This window comes from Astatotilapia calliptera, chromosome 4 (genome assembly GCF_964374335.1).
Source record: "Astatotilapia calliptera chromosome 4, fAstCal68.1, whole genome shotgun sequence".
NCBI lineage: Eukaryota > Metazoa > Chordata > Actinopteri > Cichliformes > Cichlidae > Astatotilapia > Astatotilapia calliptera.
Window position 1 is genome coordinate 30,340,371 of NC_137425.1, and position 20,214 is coordinate 30,360,584.

The window sequence follows — 20,214 nt, forward strand, 5'->3', positions numbered from 1 at the left end:
TAATTTATGGTGAAAATATAAAATAAATGGAACTGAACCAGTGGGTTTAAGATGAGGGCCAAGCGAAAGTATCTTGTGAATCCACGGTGCAGTGTTGAACACAGTCACCTTACATCATTGGTTGAGATTAGGAGCGACTGTAAAGTCTAAACTCTGATTTAACACCAGGTCAAAGAACTGTGCCAAATCAAACTTGCAAATACGCTGCAGAAACCTCTTTGCCAAAAGGTTTTTGGTGGTTCACTTTTCACCACAAACTTGCTCAGCTGAGCTGCAGTTACCAATGTGCTGCCACTAGGTGTCAGCAAAGCATTATGCTGTCCAACAATAGCGCAAAAGGAGAAGTTTAACTGCCAGATATTTTTATTTAATGACACATGTGGGAGATAAAAAACATAAGTAACAAGTACTAAAATAAAATGTGCTTCAAGTTTATTGAGATCTCACCTTGTTCACAGTTTTCTACGGTTCCACACTGGCCCAAGAGTCCATCCAGCACCTGATGGAGAGACGGAGAGAAGGGAACACTATAAAATCCCAGCACAAAACCATTTTAAGGAAATCCTAGACAATGTCATTCAATTCAAAACATCTTTTTGTTAGCACAAATGATTATTTCACAAACATATGTGTAGAGTAATATAAGACAGGCATTCACTTAAATAAGATATTTCATCATTTATGTGTTTGTTGACAGGTCTGCAAGCTCAGGAGCAAAAGACGCAATAAACGAAGAATAACACCACTCAGCTGGTCACTCTTTGACAACAAAATGACTTTGTTTTCATTTCTGTGAAAAATCAAGATAAATTTAGCAGAAAAAGATTGAGAGAGAAATAAAATGAGGCTGCTGGACAATCAGCTACAAATGTTAAACATGTAAATATAACCTGAGATCACACCAGTAATAACTGAGGAGATTTTAAAGGAAACGAGTCATCATGATTCCCCAACTCCACCCCAAAGACAGACGTTCACATATTTACACAAACTTAAAGCTCTAAATTTACCAGGATAAAGCTGAATTGTTTTTTTTCCCCTTTGAAATTTTTCAACTTAAATGTAACAGAAAACTATTAAACCCAACATACTTAATGAACTTTCATTATTTTACATTCATACATAGATGATGATGTCGTAAATGCCTGACCCCAAAAACTGTGATTCTAAGGTTAAATCATGCGCGCCTGTAAATTCTGGATGTTTATTAAGGTTGATTTCAAGCACGTTTCAGTCAACTTTGCATTGAGACGTTGCCCTCACGTGGACAAAGGCAGAAGTCTGGCTCGTATTCACGCACACATACGCACATGCACACATGGAGCCACTCCCACAGGCGCTCGCTTGCCAGAAGAGGCAGACGGGTGTGCCACGCCCTCACAAAAACAATGAAAGTGCACAGAGCTACACACCAAATGTAGGGAACAGTGATCCTTCCACTTTCCATTCTTCTGTAGTCAGTCATGTTTGATGAATCAACAGATTTAAAGCCTAACAGGGGAAGAAAAGTCTGTAGTTTTGCCCTAAAAGTGCCTTCTGCACTCTTCTTTCCATTCCATTTCTGTTTGCATTATATACACACATATATATGCTTCAAGTCTCTACCAGAGGTCTGGGAGCCTGAGGGTTCGGCACAGTATCTTAGCTGTTCCTACGACTGCGCTCTTCTGCACAGAGATCTTAGATGTTCTTCCTGGGCTCTCCAGGAGCCACTTGCCTAGCTCATCCTATTCATGTAGCATTCCAACAGTGCCCTATTTTTGTCTCTTTCCCACCGATGCCTTCTTGCTCCAGTAGCCCACTTCTCATCAGGGTCACCTGACACAGACATTGTTAATCCGGGCATGTCTGAGGTAGGCTTGGTTAGCATGGGGTTAGTCTAGCCTAGGAATCTTACTTCATACAGATGCCCCAGTCGGGACTCGAACCTACGACTCCTGTTTCAATTTATTTTTTTTTTGCCAGACAGACCTGGAAAACCCATCTTGGATGGGAGAGAAAGTAGTGGCCATTTTGCACACACTGTTTCCCTTTTACCTGGGCAACAGTTTACACATAAGCAAGCAACGTATTTGTAATGTGATGTGGCCATCTGAAGTGTCAGCCATAAAATTTGTACGTTATAACCTTAAAAAAAATAAAGGAAATGGGAACTAACCTCCCACTGCAGGTGAGGTGGAATGTTTCTGATCTGGAGTTTCCTGGTTCTGTGGAGAGAAGAAGATTTAAGGAAATATTAACGCTTTGCAAACAGAAAGAAGCTTTTAAAAGTTTCAAGAGAATGAAATAATGCTTGTGTGTGTGTGTGTGTGTGTGTGTGTGTGTGTGTGTGTGTGTGTGTGTGTGTGTGTGTGTGTGAGAGAGTGAGAGAGAGACTCAGAGATACAAGAGAGTGACAGGAAGAAGCAGCTGCTGAATGAAGCCAGAACGTGTCCTGAGTGACAAACAGGTGATGAAAGCAAGATAGCCTTTGGTCCAACACTAAACCGAAACAGTGCACCAACCTTCTTTGCTATTATTAGTTCAGATGAAGACGTTTATATCACTTAGAAACAAGCCCTGTGAGCTACAGATCTAAAGATGCACATTTGCTGTTCTAGCAGCGAACAGTTAGGTTTCTCTACAACACTGTGGTGACCTACAACAGACTGGCGACCTGTCCAGGGTGTACCCTGCCTCCTGCCCTGCGACAGAGGGCATGGACCCTATTGCAAAAATGAGCCTAAACCAGCTGAGTGGTTAAGAAAATGGATGGAGGTGTGTACAGACTGACCGACAGTGTTCAGTTCACGACATTTGTGGCACCCAAAGTGGGGTAAAATGCGCACACACACACACACACACACACACACGCAGCTCTTAAATGATTTTCTATCATTTAAAGAAACCCAAGAACAGCGGAGAAACAAAGCCATTTCTAAGGCTGTGGGACTCCAGCGAACTATGATGACAGCTACTATCCACAAGTAGAGACAACTTGGAACAGTGGTGAACCTTCCCAGGAATAACAGACCAGCCAAAATGATTCCAAGTCTGCATCAATGTCTCATCCACACGTCAGTGGATGGAGCTTCACAATAAGACAAACCAAGTATTTTGAAACTACTGCCAACCATATTTTACAACAGTGGAAAATTAAACCAGAAGGAGACAGCATTGGTAAAACTAATTATGTGATTAAAGCAAGTTTGCAGCTAATAAACATGGCAATTTAACTGAAATACTAATTACAGTGAAGGTTTGAAATTCCATTCTGCAACGGTTTAGTTTTTCATCAATGACTCAATATTGACTCTGCCAAACTCACCTACATGCTATTTTCAAAACAAAGCTTTTTAAATCGTCTCTATCTGAACATGTCAGACTTGAGGTAGCCAGTTGGGAAATTCTCTGCATTTCTCATATAGATCTGTCCTATATCACCTCGACCTGAAGAGTAGCCACACCACCCACACACAATGAGAGAACCATAGTCCGACACATTTTCCCCTCGAATAAACCCATTTGTATCAGCTTTTTTAAAAATGTGTGAACAGATCTGGTTTTCCTGCCCACATCTCTTCTTTAACCAGTTCACCAGTGGATAGATTTCCACAGGCATGAACCTTCCCCCTCTGTGATGGTTCCTCATTTTCATCCTTACTCAAGACTACTCTATCTGCTACATCTTTCACTTTTAATGAAGCCGTTTATATTAAAGAATCATGCTAGTGGCATCTTTTAATGTTAGAATGGTTATTTTATTTGGCTAAGTAACTCAAAAACCTTTAGCCAATCATTCTTCTATCTTTACCGTCTTTAAGAACCATGCACCCCACCCAACTGAGCATCAATAGCTTTAAACGGCCAACCCCCATACTAAACGCCAGCCTAACCCCCCAGGAGGCTGGAGCACAGATGAATAGCCTTTTGTACATATAGAATACCTGACATCCTCCATCCATACTCCATTCCCCCACCTCACCAAAAAAGAAAGAAAAAACCCTTTTGATCCTCGATGAGCGCTTGGCTATCAGCTACGTCACCATCTCCAGCCCAAATAAATACTTTTTTTTTTGGACAGACCTGTCCAAATGTTACATGTTTAAACACCACCGACTACACCAAAGTTCAACTTTATCAACACATTAGCCCCTCATTATCCTTCCCGTTGTCATTCCAACCCATCACCCCCACAGACAAATATATCCCAACCCCCCATCAGGCCACGGCCACTGAACCTGTTTGACCTCTGGCGTCACCACCTGCCAACCAACAGCCTACACCATTGGCTGAAACCATGGCAACAAGTTAAGAATGGGCGGGAAAAGAAGATGGATGGGTGGGCGGATGGACAGCACAACAAAATGCATCACATTTACTTATGTGCTACATCGCTCATCTGTTATATCTTTTCAGTTTTAAGTATCACCTTTTTTACTTACATGTGGGTTTGCCTGCCTTTGACATATCTGTTCAGCTGCTTCACAAAATTAAGATGTTATTTTTATAATATATGTTTTGTCATTAGGCAAAGTAGTGAAAACAATAATGCTGAACTAGACTGTTGTTAGCTACAGATATATGCATAAAAAAAAACAAAGTAAAGGCAATTTTAAGTGCACAAGACTAATTTAAGTGTCAAACTGCACAGCTTAAAATAAACATAAATTAACAAAACAAGAAAGAAATCTGCTTTGAGACGTCCCGCCCCCCCGCCCCGAGTCCGCGTTGATGCGCAAAGATGGAAACCCATTGTCAATGCAGCTTGAAAATGCCCAAGGTTGAATATAAAACATGAAGGTGATGAGGTTCCCTCAGCTGTGAAGGCATTAAATCCAAGCTCTGCTCCAGTCCCCAGCAGGACAATGGAGCAAAGAGAAAGACAAGAAGAAAGGAAAGAAGCCAAAAAAAAAATGAAAAGTGAGGTCCTCAAGGAGGTGGTGGAGGAGAGGAGAGAGGAAAAGGTCTTTGCTCTAGAGGGGGGGGGGGGTCAAAGGCCGAGGGTCAGAGCTCTTCAGATTAGTCTCCAATACCACAGTGAGGCAGGTCTGTGGGTGTAAACGTGACGTCCTACACTTTCACAGCAAAAAGTACAACAGGAACTCAATAACAATCCCGTTCTTGGATCCTTCTATGTCCCCCAAATGTCATCGTGTCCACCATCAAGGCAGCTATACACAAAATAGTTCCAACGCCTGTTCAGAGCTTCACTGATGATGTGAGAAGTATGCTGCTGGTTACAAGGCTACAAAGGGCAAACTAGTCGTCACAAAAGTATCTTTACTACTGCTTTACTCACTAACTAGATTGGGACCTTCTTACCTTTCTGAACTCTTAACTGGCGTCCTGCTAATAGATCGTTACAGTCAGTTGATCAGATACTTCTGGTACCAAGAAGCAGACGACAGCAGAGGAGACTGGGCCTTCTCCCTCTTCGAACTAGGACCTCGCCAACATTTCACATCTCTAAAACCACATTTTTAGTCTCTGACGTATACATGTAGTATTTCTAGCATTACACTCATACTTCATGAGACACATGAAAATGTTTTAAGAGGCAAACGTTACTTAAACAAAAATGCATTTTTGTAATAATTCAGTCTACTTTTAGTTTGTTTTGCTTAGGGAGACGCTTGTGCCACAATGAAACATTCATTCATAGTTATAGTTTAATCGACAAATTTGGAAATGGGTATTTCAAAATTTCCATTTCAGAATATACAGGTTTGGGTTTTTTTATTTTACTTTTAATTTTAGCGTTAGATTTATCTTGCTGTTAGAAGTCAAAGGACAGTGTTCACCCAGCACTGTAGACCATGAGTTAACCACGAATAACTTTGACTGTTTTACCCTCTATGAATAAGGCAAAGCATTTCCTGTTAACATCAGAAATCATCCAAGTGGTTTTAGTTATGCTTAATGAACTTTAGAGACGCTGTGTGTAATGGCACTGCAAGCAGCAGTGTTTCCTTTCATTTCATTTATGAAAGAAAGAGGCTCAGAGCTGAAAAATCAATGAAAACTGTCCCCAGCAGTCGAGTAGCACAAAACGCACATACATGTAATAACACACACAATCTAACATGGCAGCATTCAAAGCCACAAAGTGTAAAGTCACCCACAGTCAGGGCTGTGATGTGTGCATGCATGTGTTTCAACAGTGTTTTACTGCTCCCAGTGGGACTTTTCAGTGACACAAAAACATGTTTGACAGGTTTCACTGCCAACTCTTCCAGCAGAGCAAATAAAACCCAGATGACAAATGCTACTATTTTTACTTACTGAATAAGCATTTATATTAATGAGACATATTTGGAGAGTCTTAAGTGTAAAAAGAAAGGATACATGGTCAAAGACAGAAGATTTTCAGCATGTGGGTTCAGAATGGTTTCTTGTCAAATCAAATCAAACAAAGTTTGGTTAAAGTCTGCAGATAACAAACCTTAGAATGAGTCCAATAAATATTAAGATGATGCAGCTGGACTGACCTCAGTCAAACAAATACTCCCAGTAATAGGAAAACTAAATGCATACAAATGGTGCCAATTACTCTACAAGTGCTCATCAATACATCTCAAAGTCTTTTATCTGCATTTTTATTATTGAGCATTAACTGCTTTCTGCAGAGTGACCTCACCTACAATCACTCTACTAAACCACTAAACCACAAATGAGCCGAACAGGCTCAATAAACAAATCAAAAGACGCGAGTATGGCTTAAAGAAGCTTCTAGCAAGCTATGAGCCCCTTTGTCCCACTGTCGCACTTTGGCAACAGTGGGAAGGAAAAACTCCCTTTTAACAGGAAGAAACCTGTTAAAAGAAGAAACCTCCAGCAGAGAGGTCTGTTAACACATAATGAGTGAGAAAGGTGACTGCATTAACACCTGTGGCCACACAGGCCACAAGTTTGACTTCACCACAAGAAATTTCCTAAACACTTTTCAATTGCAGCTCACAAACAACTTTAAATGTCTGTCATCTGGATGAGACATCAAACAGCCACAGTTCTCTTCTCTAGCACTAACACAACATACATTTTTAGGTTTAACAGCAGCCAACAATTCCACTTTTTCTTTTTGGGAATTTCCAAATGGAGATCGCAAGTGCCAAAAGTTCCCCTAAAAGAAATGCTTCTGAATCTTTCTATTCGCCATTTTAATTCACATTTTTAAAAATTGAAACCTTAAAACTCATGCATTCATGTATTTAATTTCAAGTCTAACTTAAAATGATAATCAAAAATCTTACAATTTCAAAAGTGTTAAAGGAAATGAATGTGAGAAATAGTCAGAAACGAAAACCTGGAAAATTATTATGGTTTAAAATAAAAACAGCTAAATTATACAAACTGGAACATCTTTGCACTTTATTTAGCCAATAACGACACTCACTGCTTTGTTTGTACCTTTCATTATTAGCGACCGCGGTGGCTAACTTTCACAGAACTGAACATTTATTTTTTTGTGGGTCTAAACAAGCGCGACTCTTTTTCCAGACAGAGATATGCTGTAATTAAGCTAACTAGCTGTAGCCTTATTGTACAAAATAAATCTCTTTAATATGTGACTGAATTTATTTTTTGGCTAGGTGTGTAACCACTGATTGGCAAAGCCCATGAACACAATTTGAGACCATTGTGTAGAGAGAAGTCATTACCTGCTTCCATTACAAAACCCTTACAACACTCAAATATCCCCTAGCAAGAAGCAAAGCTGGTTGCTGGCACAAGGGCACAGAAGTGCAGGGGGTTAATATTTTATAACAGCTATCTGGCCGGCTTAAAATCGTGGATGAATATTTTATCGCTAACAGTGAGGAGTGAGAGGATGATGGCGACCAAACACCATGGCCCAATCTGCCCACCAACGTTGTCACCGGCCAAAGACCCATCGTCCAGTCCCACCTGTACATCCATCAGTTAGATGGAGACCATCCTTTCTCTGCCCGGTTACCCTTCAAAGACAGTGCTCCTCAAAGCGCTGAGCTGGCAGGTTAAATAGACGCGGAATGACCATCGATGGTCAGGTGAGATAAAGAAAAGGTGGATCGGCCTTTGAATTTAAAAATCTGGTTCATCATAAATTCACTTAAACACAATAACCTCACAGACTGCAATGAGAAAACAGTCACAGTGGGCTATTTTCAGTCTTTATTAAGCAAACAAGTGGTGCTTCCTTTTGAAGAGCCTTCATATTTTTCCAGAACTTTTCGAGCGATATGCCAAAGCCAGTAGAATGAAAATCTGCTCTCCGGTAAATCTCGTTTGCCTCACTGTGGGTGTGGAAAACCAGGCCCAGGTGTGTCTCATCCTTTTCTTCCATACGTATTCCCACTCCTTTCTACATCTCTGTATGTTTCCTCCTTCCTCCATGCCCTGGAGTTTTCCCCAGGGCTGCAGGCCGGAGTGACAGTTTCAGTAGAAGTAACTTTAGATGCATGAAAGCTTTAAATAGACAGTACAAACCTGAGGAGGAAGGAGGAAACTGAGCAAGAGGTGGTGGGAATAGGGGAGAGGGAGGAAAAGAACGGGTGGGTGGGGGGTGGTGCAATGTAAGGAGAATAAAGCCGTAGCCTGTCCGTGCTAGATAGAAGAGACAAGTGAAGCATATCAGTCAGTGGAAAGGATCGTCACCTACCAGCTGGAAATATGTGTTAATGCACAGGTGTGGAAAAGAACTGTAAAAGAAAAGAAGGGAACATCTCCTAAAGAGTAAATCCACGTGGAATTACAGAAGACAGAAAACCGCATGCTCTCAATGGGTTCATGATGTCTGGCAATTTAACGGTGTGTAAACAATAAGTTAGTTACTGATTTTGTTTTCCAAATAAGTAAGCAAACCCACGATGAGTACCACTCCCCATCTTCAGCATATTTGGAAGCTGAATCCAGTCTGTTACATCTGTGAACTTCTCTTCTCTAAAATACCAAGTCAGCATTTTTTTCTAATAAATAAAAAACAAACAATATTGTGCAAAATTAAACACAGACCTGGAGAACTGTCCAGGTCTGAGAACATAACTGTCACCATTTCTGGATTTGCCTGGATTTATAGGGGAAAAGCTGTTTCCCTCACCGACAGCACTCTCATTGGTCCATCAACACCCAGTTCCACAACTTAAATCTAAGTCCAGCGCGAGCTTTGTGGAGGAAGCCGACGGTGCAACAGCTACATGCGAAGGTGCACAATATGTGTGTGTTACTCGTAAATATCCCCGACTTATAATAACAGAGTTATTAACTTTGGTTAATTAATATGCAAAAACTTTGCTGAAAACTGAAAATAACCTTTAACCAAAAAAACCCCAAAACATTTATTTCTTACTTTTATTTCTTTATTCCCTTTTACACTTTTCACATACTCATGAGACAAGAACAGAATAAAAGAGAGAAAACTGAAAAACAACTGATTCACTGCCTGTGAGAACTTTGAATTTAACGTGTTGGCGAGAGAGGCCTCCGTTTGGGAATTCCTTTAGGTTAAAAAGGGGGGAGGGTGTAGCAGTAGGCTACGGGTCAAAGTTCAGGCTCTGTTCGCCACTCTGACCCCGCCCGCTGCTCGTGCGGTAGGTCTCCATTTTGGAGAGGCGAGGGTCTCCATTTTGAGAAGTTGAATTGCGCCTCGCTGTTTAGGTGGGCCGTTTGTATTTGAGGTCTATAGGCACAGCTTCCATCTCAGGGTTAGGCCTGTGACATTGTTACCGTGGACAAACTTACCAAATCAGACTTTTTAAATTATTTAATATTCAACGTGTGCCGTTTATATAGGTGTGATTCAGCCTCTGTGAAAACGAGTTAACCCGTTACGCTTAAAATAATCCCTGCGTTTAACATTCGTCTAAACCTTGGTTTTGTATTTAAAATTATATTATTAATAATAATCACATGAGCTGTTGGCGTTTCAGCACCTCCACCAGCTCTCCCCTCTGCGCCTCCGCCCCTCCTCCTCTTCTCGCCATTTTGTGTTCCTATAGCCGTGTCATATAACCATTGTACCAGGCGGAGGAACTGCGGCCCCACAGCCAAGCAGTGGCGTTAACCTATAGTAGGAAATGCAGTCTGCGCAGTGATACAGGCGGGATCAGGGAGTAACCTCGCGTGTTACACTGTTGCACAGTTTATCAGAAAGCGGTCACCTATTGATAAACGGGAAACGAGGCCGGAGACGGAGGTGCTCCTCATGTTCAGATTGTAAGGTCACATGTCTGTGCGCCATTCCTGCTGATTGTAATAAAGTCTCCACGGATAACCCGCGACGTGGAGACAAAACACACGTTGGCGTTGTTGTCGAGTTAGAGAGCTTTACGGTCCGCCCTGAAATGGTATCCAGCATAAACACAGGTGTTAGAAAGCCAGGTTTGCGGCTTCAATAGAAAAGCATATTCCTTCCTTGTATTCCCCCCCACACACAAATAATACTATAGACTACATACATGTGAGAACCAGTCATCGGCCATGTTGACCAGGCAACGCCCATTTACTACAATGAATGTGCAGTCACATGACAGCGGAGAGCACATACAGCACATGAGAGGAGGAGGGCGAGGAGCCCACATACGCCATTACATGAACATGGGATCATGCAGGCGATGTGTTGGGTTGTGGGCTTCTTCATACGTCTGTTTTATCTCTCAGCTACCACCATAACAGTTGATTCAGTCCTGTTATAAGCTGTACAGTTGAGTAATATTTAAAACACGGCTGTGGTGTGAGTACGGTTCACCCCTTTAACACATCCCTCCGCGAGGTGCCTTACTCTCAGTCTCCGCATACTGTCGGAGATAAGTCCGCCACGAAATGTTTACGGGAACTAATATGCAGGCCGGGAGTGCGTGCAGACACCGATCTCGTCTTAATCACCTGAACATAGGGATTCACTGTGAGCGCGCGCGAACGCTCTGCTTCCCCTCCACGCGCAGCCTGTGTAGTGGGGAACGCGCATGTCCATTCACAAAGTGCTTAAAAACTACTCTGAAGTTACTCCAGCGGCGCGAGGGAGGAGGGGGCTAACAGCCTTCTATAGAATGTGTGCCACGAGTGCTCGCGGCTGATATAGCGGACACGTTTGGGGGTTGTTGTTCGGGTTTGTGTGGCCGCGAGGATTGGAGAAACAAAAAGTGTCGGCTTCTGTTTGCTTTTTGCAGCCGACAGCAACGATTAAACTCCAACCCGAGTAAAGGTTGTAGAGGGTTTTTTTAAGGTCCCGAATGAACGCTTCGAGTTTAACACTTAAAAGAACGAGCCGCTGTATGACCGCATCTCTACATTTTTTTATTTTTTCGTAGCTCAACCGACAAAGTTGTGATGCGGCTGAAAACAGATTAATGTCACGTAGAGCCACGTTCTCGGGTTTAATTTGAACACGAGGAACAACTCAATAATATGACAATATTAAATTACTGTAACATGGCGAGTTTTCTCTGTTACTGTAGGGTCTTTACAATATAAAGCGCCTTGAGGTGACTGTAGTTGTGATATATGAGTGAACCGCCATGTTAACCTGATAACGGCAGGCTGTTGCTCATAACATGTATTTTAATGACAGGAGACGGTCGGGAAAATATTGAAAGATTTGAACAATAGTTCTTGGACCAATTAAAGACATTTAACTCCAACAAAAATCTTGGTTAAAGAATCAAGAAGAATGTTACCATCTAAATCCAATTACTACATTTTTCTGATTTTTGGTAGCTTTATTTCTTGAAAAAAAAGTAACAGGCAAATATTTTTACTGTTTCCAGTTTCTTTACGTTTTATAACAAATGTGTTGCAAAACAGTCAGAAGGAAAAAGGAATAATTAAGATTCCCTGCAGACAAGAGAACAAAATGAGAGTAAAGGCCTGCCTATTTTTCACCTGCAAACAGCAAACAAACAGTTTTAATGTCAACTCACAAACTGGTTTTAAGTACGGTTTTTTTGTTCATGTTGGATCCCCTCACCTCTACAAAATAAACAACATGAGCTGATGATGTTACAAAGAAAGCCAAGTTTACATTATTTTAAAGGAAAAAAATAAAAGGTCTAAAACTAGGGCACACTTCTGTGAACCAGAGATAACAAATACCAAAATCGAATATTAGAATTTAAGGATTCACTTTGCTCTTCACATATTTATTTTAACTTGTAAAATGTTTATGATTTAAAAATAATAATAATAATAATAATTGAGCAATATTTAAGGTGGAATTTCAGGGAAAGCTGAAAATGGGACGCATGAATATGAAGGGAAAAAAATTAATACTTTGAGGAAAAATTGTGTTATAATCTTTTAGAAGAGTAGGTCTTAGTATTTTATAAACAGACAGATTCTTTCTTCATAACATGTCTCTCAACAAAAATACAGAGTCCAGCCCATTCATCCTGTCACAGTCAGCAGGGAACTAAAGAAAAAAGCCATCAGCTGATTTTTAACATTGCAGCTTTCTATACTGTCTAAACATACAGTCAAACATTGTGCAGAAAAAACGAGTGAAAGCGACACATGATTGTTTGATTTGTTACACTGGTTTCAGCTGTGAAGGTAAAGCACTGTTGAGCGAGAGCTTCGGGATTCAGGTTTTTTTTCAACAGCATTAATCTTCTGTCATAAAATAATGAAACGAGAGTGCGTCTGCGCATTTAGGAACTTCAACAAGCTTCCAGATTTTACTCTCTCCACAGACTTTTATCGAGTCATTTGTGCAGCTGTGTCTGGGTAAGAACACAGAGCTTTTTCTTACTGTTCATTAAAGAATATTTGTCAGGACAACAATTCTGGTCCAGAACTGGAAGACTTCAAACACATAAAACACAAACACTCCACATATTCATTCCTTAAAGGCAACACAGCCATCATATGTCCAGAAAACGGACTCTTCTTATGTTAATATTTTAGAGACAGAAACAACAAGTTACCAAGTTTTGCATTTTTGTAAGGATTTATTTCGTGGACAGCAAACAGAAAGTGGACGAGGGCCCAGCTTCTGCCTCTCCCCGCTTCAAAAACAAAATGGGGGAGAAGGAGTAAGAAGGGAGGGGAGTTCCTGCTTTGTCTTGAGAGAGAGACAGCGAGTGAGAGAGAGAGAGTGATGTCAGCCTCTGCTTTGTTTTGAATCTGTGAGGAACAGGGTGGGGCCAAGAGTAGCCTATAGAAAAGCAGCAAGAAAAGGGGCCCGTCTGCTCACCGCCCACACACACACACACACAATTTTTTTTTTAATTTAAAAAAAAATTGTGTATGTTATATACATATATATATTATATACACTAACACGAACTACACACTTCTCCTGTCTCACCGCCTTGGATTTCCTTCCTTGAGTTTCCAGCTTTGAACAGCAGAGGGCCGAGTGAGTCATCGAGCTCCTCACTGCTGTTCAGACCTCAGTGAAACAAGTTTCTATAGCATAGCCAGCAAAACACTGACAACGTGGAGTTGAGTTCATATTGAGATGAGAATTTTAGGTCTGTGGTCACTGCAATGAGCAGTTCAGGGAGAAAAAAGGAGAAAACTAATCAAGAATATCAACATAAATATATTACAACTGCAAACTGTACTGCAATAAACATAGTAATGACAAAACACATCGTTATCATACTTTCGCAGGAATAAAATCCCTGGTTTTGCGTCCCCACACTGTTAACATTTGCATGCAGCACGGCTCACCCAGACGTGACTGTGGTGCTCAGCAGATTGTGTCTGACAAACATGACAGCAGTAAGAGTTCAGAGTGCAAACAAATCTTTCAAACTGTTTTCCCACAACATCAAAGCTCAGTCCTTAGACTCAACTTTATTTTTTAAACGTGACAGATAATTAACAACACTTTACATGTACTGAATTTAAATATTTAAATATTACCAAAGCTTTCAATTTAACTCCCTTGTTGTTTTAATAAAAATAATAATAATCATTATTATTATTATTATAACAAATAATAATAACACATAACAACATTATAATAACTGTTTTTAATGATATTTTGTTTTGAATTTTTGTTTTATCACAATTTTTAAGCCAAGTAAAGTTTAATCTGAAAATAAAAGAGAAACTCTTCACCCAGTTTTAACTAAATAACCTCTCCCTTTGTGTGCAAATATTATCCAGGCTCAGATGTGTAATTAAGTTTCTCGTGTACAAACTAAGTCATGCTTCATAAATCCAGGTGTAAAACAGTAAAGTGTAAACAGAGCTTCAGCGAGCACGGTGGGAAAAAGGAAAAATTGCTGCACACACAATGTTTTGCAGAGTGACACCTAATCGTCACTATGAAACACTTTTTAAAATATTATTGTGAAACATGAGGGGCGCTTTCATTCCAACTTTATTTAAACCACTTGTCTTCATGTTGTATTTCATACAAACCTTATCTGGTAGCAAACAGCTACATCAGATTTAAGTGAATGAAAAGGATTTGTAAAAATACAAATTCATGCTGCAAATGTAACAAAACCCAGCTGCATTAATTAGGCAGTGTACTCAAAAATAAAATAAAATAAGAAAAGCAACATGTGAGATTTTTAAAACAATTTTAAAATGAATAAATATGCAGGAAAATACTAATGAAATAACTAACACAAATTAGAAAATGCATACACATCTTCTATAACATTATCACAGATTTCTTTCATTTAAAAATAATTTTAAGAGGAAAAAAACAAACAAACGTTTTTTCTCGTCTTAAAATGAAAGCGAGTCCAGTCATGAACAAAGACATGAAGATGGTAAACATTCATCATCATAACACTGTAAAGTTTATGGCAGGAGCCTGGCAGTGGCTGTCGTCACATCACTTAGTCTGAGTCTGCCAGCCGTTTCCCTGCTAACTCATTACCAACACAATGAAGATCATCTCTCATACACCTCGCCTGAGACTCCCTAAGCTTTACCATCACATGCTGCTGAAATGCAGAGCCAATAAATACGCTCTCGTAGTGCCCATGAACATGGCAACTCTCCATCACCCTGACAGAAGAACTGAAGCCTGCTTGATTTAGTTTCAGAATAACAGACGACACTGTGCAGCGACTCTGACCTGTGCAGACCCCTCAAACTCTCACAGTATCTTCTCGAAGGTTCTCACCCAACATCACAGCATACAACCGTGGCACCTCCTTCCACATACACACATGCCTCAGCACCACGTGAGCTAGTGCAGTGGATGTGATATGGCACACCCCCAGACTTGCACACACCCACTTCAGTGAAGGGAGGAGGGAGAGAGGCATAGCACACTTTTATTGCTGGGGGAGGGGTTTCCTCTTTCTTTCTCTATCAGTCCTTCTTCTTCCCTCTGCAGCTCATGTGTGTGCGAGTGTGCATATGCATGTGCGCGGCCACACCGCATGCCTGTCTGTCAGACATGTGACCAGCAGGCATAGCTTCTATTTTAACTCTGAGAACGGCAGATTGAAAGGAGAAAGAAGAGCAAAGTTGACAGAAAGCAATCAAAATCTATAATGTGGCTCAGGAAAAAGCTTTATGTATTTCAGTTCATTTAACATTCATTCAGAGGCAATGCATTTAAAACTGAACTAACATTTATACTCAAGTTCCCACAAAGTGATGTCCAGAAACCCTCAGGGTTAAGAGTTCACCCAGATTTATGTGTCCACAGCAGGGATCAAGCCACAGGATGATTCGATAAATCACAGTGTTGACACATCAAAAGCGAGATGATCACAAATCCCCACCGTCATCCTTTGGACAATGAAGCCTGGACTACTACTACTACTAAATCCCTCTTCCCCTGACTGTCAGCCACGAGTTGCTGCTGCAGTTTGGAGCAATACTGCAGAAAACACTAGTGGATTTGACCAAATGTTGGCTTCTCCGAGTTCCTAAGCCCAGTGGTCCCCAACCCCCGGGCCTCGGACCGGCACTGGGCCGCGAGAGTTGAGGCTCAGGTGTGAAATGTATGGTTTTCAGGGTTTTTATCGGTTTTCAGCGTTATTTTGTTATCGTTATGATAACTGTGATAGTGATATTTTATTCCTTTTGCAGTCATTTATTCCTGTTTGTGGCAGGGACAAATGTCATAGTAACAGTGTGTCAAGCACAAAAGGTTTTCAGCTCTTCATCATGTCTTTAACCATTTATTTATGCACATTATTGGCCAAAAGATTGGTTAGTGTCATCCCATTTGCTGATATTAGTCAACAAAAAAGTTGCTGATACAGAATTTCTGCACTGATGCTGATTGGTGGATACCTAGGATAAATTTATAGGTCGTAAACCTCGACACAGAATCACGATTTACACACACAAAAAAAAAAAAAAACAAAAACAAAAAAAAAAACAATCCTTCTCCCAAGGACAATGGCTTTTGCTTTTGCCTGCTCTTTATTCCTTTCACTCTGAATGCGATGAACCCAGCACTCGTGCAGATTCTCAGCAGTGGAAACTCAAGTCGCAGACAGACAGACATAGTGAAGCCATGTTGGACACAGTCAGTGAGTCACATTAAAAGGTTGCTAGTTTAGCTCAGTGGGTAACATATGTCGCATTGATAGACAGAGTAGGCCCAGGTTCGAGTCCCACCCACCCCTTTGCTGCACATCTTCCCTCCCCCTCTCTGTTTTCCTGTCTATCCACACTGTTTCTATCCAATAAAGGCTAAAAGGCAAAAAAAAAAAAAAAAAAACCCTTAAAAAAACAAAACAAAACACTGAAATTTAAAAACCATTGTTCTGAGTCTAAATATAGACCGAGCAGCCCGTCAACGCATTTTGCTGATCAAAGGCAAAAGAGTTGCCTGCAACGCATTTATGTGGCACGAACATTCATCCGAAGAGAGCATTTCAACAACTTTTGCAAATTATGCTCAATTTCACACAGAAATTAATCAAGTGAAGAAGCAGAAAGAGTGAAACGTTTTAACATCTTACAACATTCCAGGAATTAGTCAAATTGCATGGCCCCTGACAAGCAAACACTTAGTGACAGTGGAGAAGAAGAACTATGGGCAGAAATCTGTGCCATCAGAAACTGAATTTGAAAAAGTTAAATTTGAATTTTAATGGCTCGGATTGAATCTGAATTGTAACTTGAATAAATGCTTTTAAAAACTGAATATGAATTAGCCTAATTTGAAATTCAATTTATTGGTTTGAAAATGATCAACATTAAATTGAATTTTATATTCTGAAAATGAATTTATTTGCTTTGAAACTGTATTTTATCCTTTAAAAGTTTAGCTCTCGAATAATCTCAGATTCACTTCACACCATTCAGTTTCAGTTCTACAATTCAGTTTTTTGGGACTTACACCCGGTTCCGGTTCAAGAGTAATGAGCGCAGATTAATAGAACTACGTTTTACTAGCGGACCGAAAGTGTTACTGACGGGAATCTACAGCATCTTGAGCTGAATTAAGACTTCAGAAGTCATTCGTCATGTCGAATGACCAGCGGATAAACTCTCAGGTTGGTAATAAATGTATTACATGTACATGTATTACTGTAGCTGCCTCCACCAATGTGTGAATGTGAGAGTGAATGAATAGTGGCATTGTAAAGCACTTTGGGTGCCTTGAAAAGTGCTATATAAATCCAATCCATTATAAGAACAAGCGTCACGTTAACAAATGATAGCCGTACGGTAACTTTTATGCTTCTTGTAGCTGTTAGCTAAAGACGCCAATTTAGCCTAGTTTGCCCTGAATTCAGCTTTGACAAACAAATATGATCGACTGCCCAAACCTTTGTATTTTAGCTTTATTTATGTCTTACACAGCATCCCAACTCTTTAGCTAACTTAATAACTTTAGCTAAAGTGAATAGTTAGTCTAATTCATTAGTGCAGCATTACTGGATCACCTCTGAAGTGATATGATATACAACTATCACTGAAACAGCAAACTTTGTAAATAAACAAACAACACTTCTCATTCTCTAAACGTTTGGCCACAGCTGTAGATTACACTATCAGTGCTTGTTCACTCTTGACAATAATTACATTTCTTTTTTTTCCTCTCTTTTATTTTTTTCTTATCTGTGTGAGCACCTGTGTGTACACCTGTGAGCATGAGCGCGCTTGTATTTAAAAGGTTCCTTCATGTAATGATCTGCTAGAGGGTGTGGGGGAGCCACAGCCCCGTCCTCCAGGGCATGAAGCAGGTATGGAGGAGATCAAAACTCCAGACATCCAGAGGCCCTCAGAACACAAGAGACCAAGATGTTAAAAGATGTCCCCAGAGAGGTGGCGTCTGATACCCAACCTGACATATGGACACAGACATACAGGCACACACAGATACAGACATCCATTCCCACCCTCATGCTCTCATATGCAATTACTCCACACTCAACCAACGTGGAGACAGACATAGAGAGACACTGTACACACAATCACACTCCCCAAGCGTACTCTAAGAACTGGGTCTAGGTACCCTTGCCCCCGGAGGGGGAAACTGCACCCAGACCCAGGGGGTGTTACCCTTTTCCCTGGGGTGGGGAGAAGCAGACCGCCTCGACTCCGCAGCAGCAGGGAGGCCCCACACTCCAGACCCCAGACAATAATTACATTTCTAAATTCTCTTTGTGCATTTACAGGTAAACAATATCTAATATTTTATCTAAATGACTGCTTTGTCTTTGAAAAGGTGAAGAGCCTGCGGCCGGTGATGGTCCAGTTCTACTTTAAGTACATCCTTACGGTGGCTCACAGGACAAGGTTACATTCCTGTCCTGCCAGAAGAGAAGAGAAACTTCAGAGTCTTCATGCAGTTCAACCACACCTGTCATATTCGAGGGCCGGTGTCATGCACCTTTTCCATGCGTCCCTGGTGCAACACACCTGAATACAATTAGTAGGTCATTAGCAAGAGTATAGCACTTGACTGCATGCTGAGGTGGCAACCCCTAACCCTACTCAAGTAAATTTAAGTAAATGTATGTATTTGGAAACATATACTTCTAAAATACTTTTATTGCACCATGTTCATTCACTCATGAGCTGCTGTAACATGAATCAAATGGCTGAAAACTATTCACTTTAGCTGACTTAATAACTTTAGCTAAAGAGTTGGGATGCTGTGTAAGACATAAATAAAGCTAAAATACAAAGGTTTGGACACCGTTTTGCATGTTTCCCTACTGTAGGGGTCTCTGCAAGCATACAGGGCTCTGACAGGGTACAAGATGACAACTTTGCAATTCTACTAGAAACAGTCGATCATATTTGTTTGTCAAAGCTGAATTCAGGGCAAACTAGGCTAAATTGGCGTCTTTAGCTAACAGCTACAAGAAGCATAAAAGTTACCGTACGGCTATCATTTGTTAACGTGACGCTTGTTCTTATAATGGATTGGATTTATATAGCACTTTTCAAGGCACCCAAAGTGCTTTACAATGCCACTATTCATTCACTCTCACATTCACACATTGGTGGAGGCAGCTACAGTAATACATGTACATGTAATACATTTATTACCAACCTGAGAGTTTATCCGCTGGTCATTCGACATGACGAATGACTTCTGAAGTCTTAATTCAGCTCAAGATGCTGTAGATTCCCGTCAGTAACACTTTCGGTCCGCTAGTAAAACGTAGTTCTATTAATCTGCGCTCATTACTCTTGAACCGGAACCGGGTGTAAGTCCCAAAAAACTGAATTGTAGAACTGAAACTGAATGGTGTGAAGTGAATCTGAGATTATTCGAGAGCTAAACTTTTAAAGGATAAAATACAGTTTCAAAGCAAATAAATTCATTTTCAAACCAATAAATTGAATTTCAAATTAGGCTAATTCATATTCAGTTTTTAAAAGCATTTATTCAAGTTACAATTCAGATTCAATCCGAGCCATTAAAATTCAAATTTAACTTTTTCAAATTCAGTTTCTGATGGCACAGATTTCTGCCCATAAAAAAACTCCCTTTTAACAGGAAAAGGCCCCTCTCAGAACGAGGCACAGGACAGGACACCCACTTACTGCGGCTGGTTGGTGGCAAGAGGAAATACAAGAAAGTGGAGTGCAGAAAAAACACTTTCAAATTAATGTTCAATTTTAAAAAGTTAAGAATCCTTAAATTAGTTACAGATGAAGGGGGAGACCAATGGGAGCTCAGTGCTTCCGTGGTGCTCAGTGGGTGAGCAGGCAGCTATACTGCACATGGCTGGAGTTGTTCAAGTACGACCTGTGGCCCTTTGCTGCCTGTATTCCACATCTTCACTGCTCTACTATCAAATAAAGGCCAAAATGTCCAAAGAATATTTAAAAAGAAGAAGAAGGAGAGGAAAAAAAAAAAAA

At 40.5% G+C, this 20,214-nt stretch overlaps 1 protein-coding gene across 1 annotated transcript in view; it reads right to left on the minus strand.

Moving 5' to 3' along the window:
• Positions 1–20,214, minus strand: part of igf2bp1 (insulin-like growth factor 2 mRNA binding protein 1) — a 42,420-nt gene that overhangs the window by 7,863 nt on the left and 14,343 nt on the right. The window contains exons 3-4 of the mRNA XM_026165943.2: positions 2,159–2,207; positions 448–499 (exon numbers count right to left, since the gene is read on the minus strand). Coding sequence (XP_026021728.1) covers positions 448–499; positions 2,159–2,207 — 101 coding nt within the window. The remainder of the gene's footprint in view (positions 1–447; positions 500–2,158; positions 2,208–20,214) is intronic.